The 14,703-nt window shown below is 38.8% G+C and overlaps 2 protein-coding genes across 4 annotated transcripts in view; both read left to right on the top strand.

Moving 5' to 3' along the window:
* The window catches only part of LOC137990839 (mitochondrial substrate carrier family protein S-like), a 7,727-nt gene extending 7,690 nt beyond the window's left edge, over positions 1-37 (top strand). For both annotated transcript variants that reach the window (XM_068835948.1, XM_068835947.1), the window contains one exon: positions 1-37. This exon is cut by the window's left edge and continues 1,046 nt beyond it. The gene's annotated coding sequence lies outside the window, so the exon portion shown is untranslated.
* Positions 38-4,792: 4,755 nt separating this feature from the next.
* LOC137993200 (universal stress protein in QAH/OAS sulfhydrylase 3'region-like) lies at positions 4,793-12,860 on the top strand. 2 transcript variants are annotated; one of them, XM_068838909.1, is made up of 4 exons: positions 4,793-4,968; positions 9,289-9,378; positions 10,296-10,399; positions 11,385-12,860. In XM_068838909.1, the coding sequence occupies exons 1-4, from the start codon at positions 4,902-4,904 to the stop codon at positions 11,583-11,585; spliced, it is 462 nt and encodes a 153-aa protein (XP_068695010.1). In that variant the 5' UTR covers positions 4,793-4,901; the 3' UTR covers positions 11,586-12,860. The 2 variants fall into 2 exon arrangements, with proteins under 2 accessions (XP_068695010.1, XP_068695009.1); XM_068838908.1 differs by having other exon boundaries at positions 4,799-4,968; positions 9,289-9,384.
* Positions 12,861-14,703: the final 1,843 nt, after the last annotated feature.

Here is a 14,703-nt window from a genome sequence, read left to right as displayed (position 1 = left end):
ATTCCATATTGAATAAAATTATAAGTTGTGGTTATAATGATGCATGGTTTATGACTCTTCGCTCCAAAGTCACAACAGCCTTGGAAGAAACGAATGAAGTGTCTGTATACCACAAGTGCGCAGGATGGTGATCTTTACGTCTGCTTTCTTAGCAATTTTCTGAATCTTTTCATGCACTGAATGCGCAAACACTGTTTTTGCATCCTTGCGTATATCTGCCAGCTGATCTTTCACCACGTCAATATGCCTGTATGCCTCAATAACATCCAATGTCGAACCCTGTAACGAACGACAAAGTCCTACCCTGAATCAAAAAAGATGCTTGGCAGTGTAAAAGGCAGCAATGAACACAGGGTTCATGATTTGATGGAACAGCACATAAGCACGTACGTGTCACAATGATATTCTATTTGTACCTAACCAAAATATATATAATTATATATATAGCCATTAAGATTTTACAGTCTCTGTAAAATAGGTTGACTGTAGACAAGGAATTCTTATCCAGTCTTCTTCGTCATTTCAAAAGGATAATATTAACGCCGGTAACGTTGAAAGCTTTTTCGCACAACTTTGGTCAAACTATTAGCGAAAAATCATGCTTTAGCTAAAAAAATCAAAAGCTCCAACAGACTGCTTACAAAATTATAAAATTATTGTATATTTTGACAAAAAAATAAATCTCCGACGAACTGAAAGGGGGGGCCGCGTCCCCCTCGCCCCCCCCACCCCCCTAAATCCGCCCCTGCCTAGTATGGACCAGGTGGACGTATATTTATTCACTGTGGCCGAAAAACTGAATGTCAGCCGTTAGATAGCGAGTGCCCCCTTAGTTACACTTGATCTCAACGATAAGAATGCATTTTTTACCTTAAACTGGAAGCACCGCAACATCGTGACAATTTTCCTTAATGTCCTTTCTTTTTTCCATTGTCCAAAAGAACGAACGCCCAAAGGTCGAGGTCTTTAGGGACAGGAATTCGTTGGGCCGCTTTGTGGTCTGTTTACATCTGGAACAGTTTTTGTTAGTTCTTTTCTTCTTTATGCAACTAATTTCATTTTGGAAAGGTTACTGCACCCCCCAGGGATCAACGGAAGAAAATGGCAAATGTAATTTCTATGAAGAAAAGTCAATCAATCTTCTGTATTAATATCCTTAATTAAACGCATTCGATGCTAACAGAAACCCATAAGGGTTGAAACGTGTAACGCACGTTCACAGCTTCCGAATATTCAGTGCGAACTGATTGGTTGAATGTTTCAGTGCTAAGTACCATATTTGGAAAGCCCTGGCTCTTGTTGTTCCAAATATGGTACTTATCAAATTGAATATTCAGAAGCTTGTTTCCCAGAACACAAGAGGCCGTTAGACGTTTCAACCCTTATGGGTTTCTGATGCTAAAAGAGATCGAAAATGTGTAAAATAGACTAATACAAAATGTCTAAGAACTGGCGTATATACACAAAAGCAAGAGTGCATCATCATGGATTCTTGACAAAAGTTGTTTTAACTCTTGTCTCTTTTTTGAGGGGGTATTACGGGGGTGGGGTGGGGGTACCGGTCTCTGACTGAATATTATTTTTAAGGAAACTGGACAAATGATGGCTCGCATTGAATTTTGATACTAATATGCCAGCGCACTGATGTGTGGTTGGTTGCTGCGTTCTACCGTTGTTCGTAACCAATTGAATGTATGTTCCTCTATTTCCAAGTTGCTTTAAGAACATAACAGTGGAACATTTGGAATACACTGAAGGGCTTGTCACATTCTCGTTTCATGGGTCTTCCTTTCATTCTAACTTGGTAGTTACTTCTGGGTATGAGAATCAGTTTGGCCTGAGGTCATAACGAACGAACTTAGCGCCGCGAGGTTGGTCGGCCTGCAATGCAAACGTAAACGAGGGCATTCATATGCAAAGGTAAGTCCCGGATTCGAGTCACGTGGGCAGTGTCTTTTCGTTCAATTGGAAATTTGTGTCCCATAATCCCGATTTGCTCTAAAATAAAGGTGGGCTCAATTGTACAGTTCTAGGCGGAGCACTGACTACATGTACACTTAATGAATTTATAGGTAAACTGTATAGATTTACTCGCGCGCGAGATACACTACTCTTCAGAAGTCGAAGATGGCTCGGCATCTGTGTACGTGGCAGGCGTTTGACTCGGGAGATGGTCTTGTAAGGGCGCGAGCGGTCGTATATACTCAATACGGCAGATGTATCTTACCATTCATGTACACTAAAATGACTAGTCCACCTCTACACTGTCTACAGTAGGAACATCAATCTATCTACGCTGTCCACGGGTCTCTACAGTATGAACACCTATCCACACCACCTACGATTTGAACTCTCGCGTCCAGTTCCTCTTTCCCCCTCTCCAATGGAGACCAGGTTTCCCCGGGAAAAGCCTATTTGACCGTTTTTTTAGTTAAATTCACTGTACAATTGCAGTGCGAATCGATCTTGTTGATTTGAATCACTGTACGTGATCAAACTACATACAAACGATCTTGTTACGTTGCGGTTAAAATCCTATCCGCGAAACGGAATCCGCATAGAGTAATGACTATGGGCTTGTCACCAGTGGTGATTAACAGTCACTAACAGTATACAACTAGACGAGTCTCTTTTTCTACTCTCGGCATAGGCATGACGCGGATAGGATTTCAACCGTAAGGCCCCGTACGCACTAGGCAAATTTTTGTTTATTTTGCGAAATGATTTGTCTTCATTTCCGTGACACAAGTGCGCACGGTAATTTTTTTCCCCACCAAATTTTGTCAAGCCATACCAAACTTCAAAGGCGCCGTCGCCCTGCTTCGGAGCAGGAAAAATTTTTGCCAGGCGTGAAAACTGTACACATGTTACAATTTAAACAGCATGATCTAAAGAAAAAGTTTTTAAGTACAGCCATCGTTACCAAAATGAAAATTTGGCGGAGACAATTTTTGTTGAGGTTTTTGGTTGAGCCAAACAAATGATGTCAGCCTAGTGCGTACAGGCCCTAACACGATCGTTTGTCTGTAGTTTGATCATGTGCGGTGATTCAAATCAACAAGATCGGTTTGCGCTGCAATTGTACGATGAATTTAACAGGAGAAACGGTCAGTAAGTACTCCTCTGCTCCCTGTGATGTATTTCTCACCGTCCATACCGGTGTCTGACACTTGCAGACTGCAGACTGCAGACTGACCCTTAATCCCGGGGGGGGGGGGGGGGGGCCGATATATCCCTGGGTGGGGAGGTGCGGCGCGGCCCCTCATACCCTGACCCTGTTTAAGACAAAAATCGCTGATTTTCCTACTCTGTTTAAGACAGAACTAGACCCTCCGTGAGGGTACACTGGGTTGCCTGTGGTACGCGCACCGTTCCAAACAATTTTTTTCAAGGACATTAAGAAGTCATACCAGAAGAGGCCCTTTGGCTCACAGGTCCTCACACGTTCGTATGACGAAACAGATCTGTCCTTGCGTAATATGTAGCTCTAACAGTGCACGATATTGTTTTGGTATTGTCTATCATTGTGGTGCCATTGTAGAAGTCTTGGGTAAATAGTCTGAGAAGACATGTGATTACTAGCAAAGTACTGAACCCAGAAAGATTGAAGAAAATAAATGGGAAGTGAGAAACATTGGCTTCTGGGCTGACATGTTGATAAACTTCTTTTCACCACGAGTTTAAGCGTGCTCGCTGAGCATCTGACAGCGTTGAAATGCCGAAGTTCACTGAAGTCAAGCCCTGTTCGGCGGGGTTAGTGTTTGGATGGGAGACCAAAACAATATACCCCTCATCGGACCGAAAATACTATTAACGCTAACAAATGCGAACTCAGCAAGGTACAGATCTTGTTAGCTTGTATTATGTAAAGACAAATATTGATGCAAAAGTAAATAACTATTGATACACAGTTTTTAGAAAGAGCAGAAGGAAGTCTCCAGGACAACATATTTGCTCTTAGAGGCGAAAATTACCATGTACTTCAGGTAAATACAGCTCACTTTGATTCCGGCTCAACGGGCGATAGATTGTTGTCGAAGTCCATTACTCGTCGCCTTTCAGATTCCACCGCCTGTATATCCAATTGACTTGCCATTATTGAGCTTCATAAGGGTATATTTTGTTCAAAGATCCACTAAAACGCCATTCGTGTTACATGATTTTCGATGCCATTGCCGGTTGACTTAATCGTTCTACTGTGTCCACCAGAGAAATCTACGCATTTCCCACTACCCTCTCGATCCTAAGAAAATACGCGCAGAAGGCTCTATGCACAAACCCACCACTTAGCAGGGGAGTGACAGGCAAGACTTTTACCGACACGGAAAAAAAAAATAAAAAAACGACGAAATCAGCGCAAACCTCGACTGGTTTGCCATAGGCAACCCAGTAATTACGATTTTTGATACCCAGTTTAAGACAAAATTTGATAAATCGATACCCTGATTAAGACAAAAAATGATAAATTCGATACCCTGTTCAAGACAAAAATCCCGAAAAACATACCCTGGCTGGCCGCACGTCCCCATTAAGCCCTTATAAGGGAGTACCCCCCCCCCCCCCGGGCCCTAAATCACAATTATTAAAAGCCAACCGTTTTAAAACGGGTTCTTAGACTTAAATACTGTCTATCAGCGCTATTTGAAATGATGCTTAGACATCAGTGCTATTTGTGGGCAGTCTGCATTTTATATTTGAAACGTTTTTCTATTCATGTATGCTCCTTTGAATGTCCTGTAATTTTACGTGCAGCTTACACGTAATGAAACCTACAAAAACGCATGTCCGCTGAATACTCCCACACTCCGCCCGGTCGACCGCCCCTCCCGCTCCCCTGCCGCGCGGTCTTTTTCCCTTCGCAAGGTCGTTCGCGGGCGTTGTACGCTCACTCCTGCACAAACATGGCAGATCAAAAAACGGTGATCATTGCCGTGGATGGAAGTGAACACAGCAAGAAAGCTTTTGACTGTAAGTGAAATACTTTCTTATAACCGTTAGAACAATTTCGAAGCAATCGTAATGTGCCACTCTGTTCGAAAGTTCAAGTTCAAGTTCAGTTTATTACACAGATCACATTCCACATGCACAGGTCACCACTAGTACTCGTTGTAGGTATTGTTTTACCTTTTTTAAAGTAACCCAAAACCCTCAATTTGGCTAACCCTAGGCCTAAATACCAACCTTAGGCCTAGGGTTAGCCAAATTGAGGGTTTTAATTTGGTTAATTACTTTCCAAAAGGTAAAACAATGACCTGCAACGAGTCACCTGTGGAATGTGCCCAGTGTTTTAGACCCTCCGGTTTATTTCACGCTATTTAAGCTTATATTGACATTAAGTTCACAGATATGAAATAAAACAATAACAGATTCTCTTCATTTGTTAATTATTAAAATAAAAACACAGTTAATACTATATTGAATGTGTGTGATGACCAAAGTAGCAACTGCTTTCGAGTTGGCCAATGTTAAAGCTTCCATTTTTATTTTGCCATTTATTGCTTGAAGGTAAAATTATTTGTTAGCCTTTGTAGTTAGCGTGGTTTGTTTCGAGAGATCGAATTATTCCTGCCAAAGTTAATGGCTCTGTCGATAAACCCATTCACGCTCTGGAGTGCATCATGGGTAATTAGGGCAATATGGCAGGAAATTCAAAGGTTTGTATGGAAATTCAAAGCAAAATAAACTGTACGTGACTCTACTTTATAGACTTTCACCTTCGTAAACCAGAAAAATAAGTTCAAGTTCACAACTGAGATGAACTGGACTTGGTATAGATCTATTCTTTGGAATTCCTAAATATTGCTTTTTTGTCTCCACACATTCTCTTTGGAATTACAGGAAATGTATGCAGAGACTTTGTTTAATAAAATAATCTCTACAATAGCCATTCTCTCCAACTATATTCTGTCCCACCTTTGAGCACATATCTTCTGTTTTGGAAAAGAAAAAAACTTCCTTTGACTTTCTCTACATCTTTCCCTGATTACCCATGATGCACTCAAGAGCATGAACTTGTCTATTCCAAACCCCTGCTCATCCCATTCACTTTTTGCTGACCATGCCAAGGAGGGGTATCTGCTGAAAATAAGTTAGCTTGGGGATGGGACATGGTCCAAAACAATGAAAATGGGAATATTGTCTTTGCTGAGACAAATTTTGTTAGAAGTATCAGAATTGTGAACCAAATTTGTTGTAGTTGGCGTGTTACTTGACTCACAATGAATTTTTGTGATATACTTTATTTGATCTCCTGTTTATTCGCTTCTACTGAGAAACCTCACCATGGGATGTGTCCATATGAGCTTACTGCACCATGAGGTATTTGCAACATATGTGAAAAAAATAGAAAAATGCCTGACGAATGCCAAGAGGGGGTATTAGTGGTCTTGGAATTAATGGACCATAAGCCTATCTCTCCTATCTCCTCCTCATTTTCAAATGTGACCATGATACCCCTCTCTACAGTCCCGGTCATTTTATTTGTCGACACCCAGTCCCTAAGGAAGGCAGAAAGCCATCCGCATCCTTTGAAATACAAAATGAAGGGTTGATATCTTGTCATGTCGATGAAAAAAAATATGCTAAGGAATCAAATTTCTGTGTCTTCTTTGGAAAAAAAGTAAATGCCTATTGCAATAATTTGTCATCCCTAGTGTGTGGATTGAAATGGAAAGACCTCCAAACATAATTTGCTTTTTTACTGGGTTGCCTATGGGCAAACCCAGTCGAGGTCTACTTTTAGTTTGTTTGTTTTCTTTTTTTTTTTTTTAGTTTTTTTTTTTTTTTTTTTTTTCCGTGTCGGTAAAAGTCTTGCCTGTCACTCCCCTGGTAAGTGGTGTCTTTCTTTATAGAGCCTTCTGCGCGTATTTTCTTAGGATCGAGAGGGTAGTGGAACTGCGTAGATTTCTCTGGTGGACACAGTAGAATCATCAACTTAGCCTGCAATGGCGTCGAAAGTCATGCAACGCGAATGGCGTTTTAGTGGATCCTTAAACAAAATATACCCTTATGGAGCTCAATAATGGAAAGTCAGTTGGATAAACTAGGCAGGAATCTCAAAAGCGACGAGCACTGGACTTCGACAACAATCTATCGCCCGTCGAGACGAAATCAAAGTGAGCTGCATTTACCTGAAGTACATGGTAATTTGACACGATTGAGTTTCTTGTCTTCACGCACGCAATGAAATAGGAAGAGGTTTTCGCCTCCAAGAGCAAATATGTTGTTTGTTTCAATAAATATTTCGCTGGAAAAGGATTCTGTGGTATTTTCTGCCTTTGTGAATTATAATATCATGTTGTGTATTGAATTTTCGAGCTTAAGGTTCAAATGTGATATGGGAGAAGTTTTTTAGTATTGCTCTGTAAGCAGGAAGGGTTCACAGGCCTGTTGGAAGCGTGCTTGAGTTTCAACAAAATGAGCCCCAAAATCAATGAAAACTTGTGACGCAGATGAATAATAAAGTAGCTGCTATTTCCAAAATGATGGAATTACCTGGTGATAAATAACGTCGTACGCGTCTTGGAGAGTAAATTTTGACTTTGCATAAACAAGAGTTGGGCGATTGTGATCTTTGTTTTGACTTCGCTCATTTCATTGTCAACCTTTATAACACTTGACAGAAAAAGAAACTTACAAAAACCCGCTATCTTGCCATCATTTGACACAGATGCTTCACTGTTTGGCGAGTAAACATGCCGCGGTAACTTAATCACGGCGCCCGCTGAATTCCAGCCATGTCACTTTCGATTTTGCAATTTACTTGAACGTAGCAAAAATCTCCCAAAATGTTTGTCGCTGATTGTAACTTTTTATATTGTATATTCACGGTTCAAAATTAATGTTGTTTTCATGTCGTAAATATTTTATTCTCAATCAACCGTCTGGGAAACTTCCTTCTGCTCTTTCTGAAAACTGTGTTTCAATAGTTATTTGCTTTTTCATCAATATTTGTTTTGCATAAAGCAAGCTAACAGAATCTGTACCTTGCTGAGTTCGCATTTGTTAGCGTTAATAGTATTTTCGGTCAGATGTTTCTGTTTTTTATGAGGGGTTTATTGTTTTGGTCCCCCATCCTAACACTAACCCCGCGAAACAGGGATTGACTTCAATGAAGTTTAGTATTACAAAGCTTTCAGATGCTCAGAGGGCACACTTGTGGTGAAAAGAAGTTGTGAGGGAACTTGAAAATTATCAACATATCAGCCCAAAAGCCAATGTTTCTCGCTTCTCTTTTATTTGTTATTCTTCAGAGACTGGAATGCTGTATTTCAATACCACACAATTCAGTGCCTTCTGATTTTCTGTAGCACGTACCACAGGCAAACCAGTGTATGCTTCACAGAAGCATCTAGTTTTTAAAGAAATGGTGTAAAAATTATTGTTTGTTATATCATACATACGGTAATCAGCCTTGGAGAAAAACAACTACCCCTAGTTAATTTTTGTAAATGTATGTGATGGGATAGCTTTTTGAAAGCCAGTGCTTGTTTACAAAATTATGTGATTAGAATGTTTTCCTTTCATATCATGGCAAGGTGAAAATAATAAAATTAGCACTTACTAACCTGACAAGAGTCAGGATTGTACAAAACAGCAGCTAACTGGGGAAGAGTGCCAGTGCCCTTTTTTGTCGTGGTCACTAGGGGTGCACTTGGGGTGCAGGGATGGTTCCGTGGTGGGAGCACTTGCCCCCCACCAATGTGGCCCGGGTTCGATTCCCAGACTTGGGACGCTTTCCATTTGACAGAACTGACCAGCCAGACCAGGCATTTCAATGTAAGCATTAAGTCTACAATGCCCTCAAACTAACCCACTTTGAGGATGATATATCCTTGACCCAGAAGAATGCGAAGGATTATCATGCAAGTGTTCCTTTAATTAAATCGTTGCATTTTCTTCGAAAACTGATGGATCTGGCCAGCCAGTTCTGACAAAAGGAAAGCGCCCTCAGCATCTTGTGTATGTTTAGTTTGTTGGTTCTCTACTCTAAGGTTTTTTTTTTCTGGGTGCTCCTCTCCTCAAGAACCAACATTAATTTTGATTAGATTTGTGTTAATTTGTTGATTTCAGTTTACAGTGTCCCCAATTGGTGCTCCAGCAGTAGTTAACTAGACACTTAAATAAAGTTCCTTTTCTCTCCTTTTCCACACTTTTACATGGTCACCAATAGCAAAAGTTTCTAAGAATCTGGGAAGAAAAGCCTTAAGGGGTATGCTAGTTTGGAGCCAATTTTAATGGACATAACTGGTTAGTTAAATATGCTAAATGAAGAATTTTTATCTTCAGGGTACTGCGGGAACCTGTATCAATCTGGTGACCAAATTGTTTTTGTGCATGCGATTGATGTGGACAGGAGGCCAGTTGTTATGCATCCACGTACGTGTAGGTTCAGTGAAAGTCCTTGTAAATTTATGTTTAATTACCAAATTTAAAACTATGAGGCATACTAGTTTGGTAAATAATTTTCCTGTCCAGGCAAGTCTTGTGATGTTATCAGTTATTGATAAGAAAATCTCAGGAGAGTACTAGCTTGGATGATAAGATTCATTTGAAAGTTGAAAGAAAATCATGCAAGCCAAATGCTTGCCATGATTAAACAGTAGATTTATTCAATTGGTTTTGATCTTGAAGTCAGTCAGTGGGGAAAGTACCATTTATATTTACATGGTATTCATCCACAGGTAAATTGGCCAGAGATCATGGTAGATTTGGTAAAACATGACCTCATTATTAAACAGCTTCTGCTCTTAAAGCAGCCATGTTTCTTGATAACAACAAAATAATGCACAAGAAACTGACTATTTTTCCTTGTATTTTGTAAGTTTTATTTGCCTTGTCCATACAGAAAGGCTGAGGCTTGAGATTTTCCCTAGTGAAGACCAAACATAATGTTTCTGGTCAATGATTTGTTTAGTTTATGGCTTTTTAGTTGATTCAAGCAGAAGAGATCACATCTGCTGACACGAGTGCTTACAAATTTATAGAATATTTGAAACTGCATGACTTGGGTGAACTAACCTGCATTCTGTCAAAAAATAATAAATTTTGTAGACAGTCTCAAGAATCAGTGGCCAAACAAATGTTGATGAATACACAGAGGAGCTACCATAATTTTATGTTGGAATTACCTTAATGTGCACAATTTATTCTTAATCAGCCTGTGGGTATGGTAGACTAATGCTGTAGCACGGAGCCAGTCAAAGTGCTTGTTCTATCAGAAACAAAAACTACTGGAACGATACAACAAAATTTGATAGTCTTTAATGCTCATTAAAATAATCATTTTTTTTCAGATGGTATGGCATACTATGATAGTTATAGGAAATGGTTTGAGAAAAGTAAGATTGAAAGCAAAAATATGATGGACTCATTTGCTGAAACTTGCAGAAATAGTAAGGTATGAAAATAATGAGAAATGTATATTTGAAGTGCGGGTAAGAGATGAAAGATACAAGGTATCCTCACACTTACCTGGACAATTTAAGCAATAATAATAATAATAATAATAATAATAATGATAATAATAATAATGATAATGATAACGATAATAATAATAATAATATTAATAAAAAAAAAGAAGATATGGACGATAATTGTCACCAGTTATAACTGAAGGACTCGGAAAACCATTGACATCACCATAGAGTGAAGAGCAATAATAATAATAATAATAATAATAATAATAATAATAACATTAATAAACATACAATATTTTGCACTAAAGTAAAAATCTTAACCAAGCCTAATTAGACATAAAAAAATTACAAATTTATAGAGAACATTATTCGTTATACTCATGGTGTAGAAAAAATGTTCACTTCTATAATTTATGCAATCAACTGGAAAAAACCCTTATTAAAATATCATTATTACGATTATCATTATTATTACCATTGCTTTAAAAAATAATTTTATTCATAGCCTATTTACAGATTCAAAAGTATGAATATTAAAATATATACCCTATGCAGATTCTTCTTGTATACGAAAGAGCATTGTCGAATAATAATAATAATAATAATAATAATATTATTATTATTATTATTATTATTATCATAATTATTATTATTATTACATTGAATTTTTCAGGTGTCTATAAGAGGCAATTGCTTAAATTGTCTGGATAAAGTTAAACTCTGGTGACTTCTCTATTTTGAAAAGAACAATTAATTTTAAATCTATAGTTACCTTATAACTAAGATGGAAAACTTTCTTTTCTTGGCCATTGGGCCTGTTCACGCATGTTCCTGTAATTTCTTAGTGAAGCTTTCTGTAATGCTTTTTTGTATCTGGGTGATTAAGTATTAAGAACTGCTTCAAATTAATCAGTGCTGTCAAATTCTTGTGCTGTTTCTCATTAATTTTTGTCTCCAACAACACAGTACAACTTCAAGGTGGTTACAGAGCTTGGCAAACCAGGGGAAGTTATTTGCAATGCAGCAAGCAAAGAAAAAGCAGATCACATAGTAATGGGCAGCCGTGGGCTTGGCACAGTGCGACGGACACTATTGGGAAGTGTGAGTGACTATCTTCTACATCACTCGTGTATTCCGGTGTCAGTGGTCCCACCAGCTGCTGAGTAAGAGGAGCCCAACACGTGTCCACCTGAGACAATTTTATTCTACTTGGCTAAGACCAAGGCATAAATAGCTTTTTGGCAAGAGACATTAAAGAGAACGAATCACTGTCATGTAAGAAAAAAAATGTAAATGTAAATACTTTGTTTGTTATATGGAAAGGAAAGGAAAGGAAAGGAAAGGAACTTTATTTAAGTGTCTATTCGTTCTAGCGCTGAAGCACTAATTGGGGACACTGTAAATTGAAATTAACAACTAACACAAATCAAGGTAAATGTTGGTTTTTGAGGAGAGGGGAAACCGGATTACCCGGAGAAAACCTCTCGGTGCAGAGTAGAGAACCAATGAACTCAACCCACATATGGCATAGAGTCAGGGAGTCGAACCGGAACCACATTGGTGGGAGGCGAGTGCTCTCACCACTGTGCCATCCCTGCACTCTGGCCATCCCTGCACCAGTGTCATGCCTTCTTAGCCTTACTCCTTGACTATAAAATGTCTTTGCAAAAAGAGGAATAAATAATTTTCATGTGACAAAAATGTAAAGTACCTTAGTAATCAAAGTTGACCAAGATTTCTTGTTTACTTGATGAGTTTGTGTAAACTGTTTTTGCAAGTTATGTCTTTAAGATGTTTAAATGAGTTTGTACACTACTGCCTCTGCGAGCAATTCTGCAAACATAATTCAATAAGTGTAAATGCTTTGTTTTGTTAGCAAAGGTTGAAGTGGCAATAAGTTTAACAAAGCTAGTTCACTCGAAGACGATTCCTTAGTAATAAATAAATATTGTATTACACTTCTTAAAGTAGTGCAAGGTGACATAAGATTTCTTTTCAACTATGTGGGTTCGTGTCAAAAGGCAGTAGATTTGTTATGGATGTGGAGGGTGTAAACTGCAGGCTGCAAATTGCAGGTCAGGGTTTCATTGTTTTCACCATAGCTGAAACAATCCAGACCTTTACTATTGCAAACACTAGGCCTAACCACTGTGCTTTAGATAATGTGTAAGCCTAAGGTTAGCATTTTTGTAAAGGTTTAGGTTGTTTCAGTTAGCCGGATCATCTTTGACAACCGACAAACCGACGAATTTCCCGAGGAACTATCGCGTCGCCTGCCAAGAAGATTTACCTTGAATTACTGAATTACTGTCTTTTTGCCTGTATTCATAAGGAATCTTTACTGACGCCATTGTTTACGAGTTTGCTTTTACAAGGCATCTGTGATGCTACAAAAGGTAAAAGAACTTGTTAACCTTAAATAAATCTCCAATTTTAAGCCTTTTAGTGTTGACAACGAGCCAGTTATTAGCCATCAAAACTGATAAATTCTTGGGTGGCAAAAGCCCTGATGATCCCATACGTTCTTGGTAAAATTCCGACTTTTCAGAGAGAGCTCATTATGCAATGCACTTTCAATATTCAGTGCTTTATTCTCGACCGACTGATTACAAAACGATAGCCTTCTGCAAAAAATATTCCCCAACATACAAACGAATTGGCTAGCGAACAACCGTCTTTTGTCCAAGCTTGACAAAATTGGACTGTTATACCAAAGCCAGTTCATGGAACAAAAGTGGTCTGGGAAAGAGCGATGCTGAAATAACAATAATATATTAAATTTTCGACCTCGGATATTGCGTTTCTAGCTTTTTGATTGGTTCACTCAATCTCGATTATCAGCTCATGTACAGTATGACCTAATATGGAAAGTGATTGCGTCAAGCGTCGCGAAGCTCGAAACTTCCAAGTGTCCAAGCTTTCGGAATTTAATGAAAAATTAACAAAACATTTATTCCATTCGCGTTTGTTGGATATGAGACTGGTTATAGCAGACTCGGAGGTACGCGTCTCGTTGGCTATTTATACTAGGGACTTTACGATACGGCGACGGCAACAGCGACGTCATCTTAACCAAACGCACCACTGCGCATGCGTTGGCAGTCACCTTGGCGTTGTCGAATAGCCGTGCGAACGCTAGTGGATAAGTTTTGCCGTTTCGTGAGAACGTGATATGGTATGGTATGGTATACTTTATTTAAATCCAGAAGACACGCTATCCCCAACAACATTTAACTGTATCGTAAATAATTTTGTTCTTGGGCCATCGTAGTTTGATCAAAAATAAGACACAAACAGCAGTGATAAACATTAAACTGGTTTCCGTGGAGGGCGTGTCGTACAAATATATTATATAAAAAAATGTAAGTAAATATATATGTTGTGGTTTAATTTGATTTTTGGTTTAAATTTTCTCAAACCGGTTAATTTCTTTCATACCAGTTTGCTTTTTTCAAACCAGTTTGAGTTTAGGGTTGTGAAATTGCGGTTTGTTTTCAGAAGGTTAGGGTTGGGCTCATAAAGTGGATTTTTGACTGGTTAACTAAGTAATGAGGTTTGGGTAACAGACACTGTCCACTAAAGTAACCAAATATATAGGTTCATGTTATGTTTTAAATTTAATCTGAATACAAGAAATAAATATGCGGTCAATACAAAGTGTTGTTACTTCATTTATTTGCAAACTGAACAAATGCTAATGACAAGTATTGTTAGCTTGCTTACAAGCAGCTGTGAAGGAATTTTCTTTGCAATAATCGTGTCACTTACCTCGAAGTCCAAGGATATAACCTTGAAAAAGAAATAAGGCCCTTAATGATTCCTTGAGGAGTTACTATTTCAGCATAGTCTGACCTAGTTATCTCCATTATTTTGCCCAACAGCATATTCGGGTCGGTACAGGACTCGTTTTGTCTACCCTGATTGCGACCATTTCATCGATCTTGAAAGGTGCCTTCCTTGATTGTCTGGTTTGTTTTACGATTTCTTCATTGTATTGACTCTGTGCTTCACGTATCGTCTGGCGTTTGGCTGCTCTTTCAACAGTTTCACACTGATCATTGTCCAAAGTGTTTTTACCAGAGTCTAGCTCAGTGGCTTCCCTTTGACATTTAATGTCTTCATCGGTGTTCTCGTGGTTCTCACGGTGTGCAGTTATTCTGAAAACGGCTTCGTATGGTATTATTGCCCTGTGGAGAGTGACGTTCATAGCATATGAAGCCTGCATTGTGAAATCGCACTACCTGCGTAGCGGCCCAAAGGCAGGCTAACTCGCACCATCTTCCAA

Source organism: Montipora foliosa, chromosome 2, assembly GCF_036669935.1.
Source record: "Montipora foliosa isolate CH-2021 chromosome 2, ASM3666993v2, whole genome shotgun sequence".
NCBI classification, from domain to species: domain Eukaryota; kingdom Metazoa; phylum Cnidaria; class Anthozoa; order Scleractinia; family Acroporidae; genus Montipora; species Montipora foliosa.
Note: the sequence above shows the minus strand (reverse complement) of the source record. Positions and strands in the feature narration are given on the sequence as shown.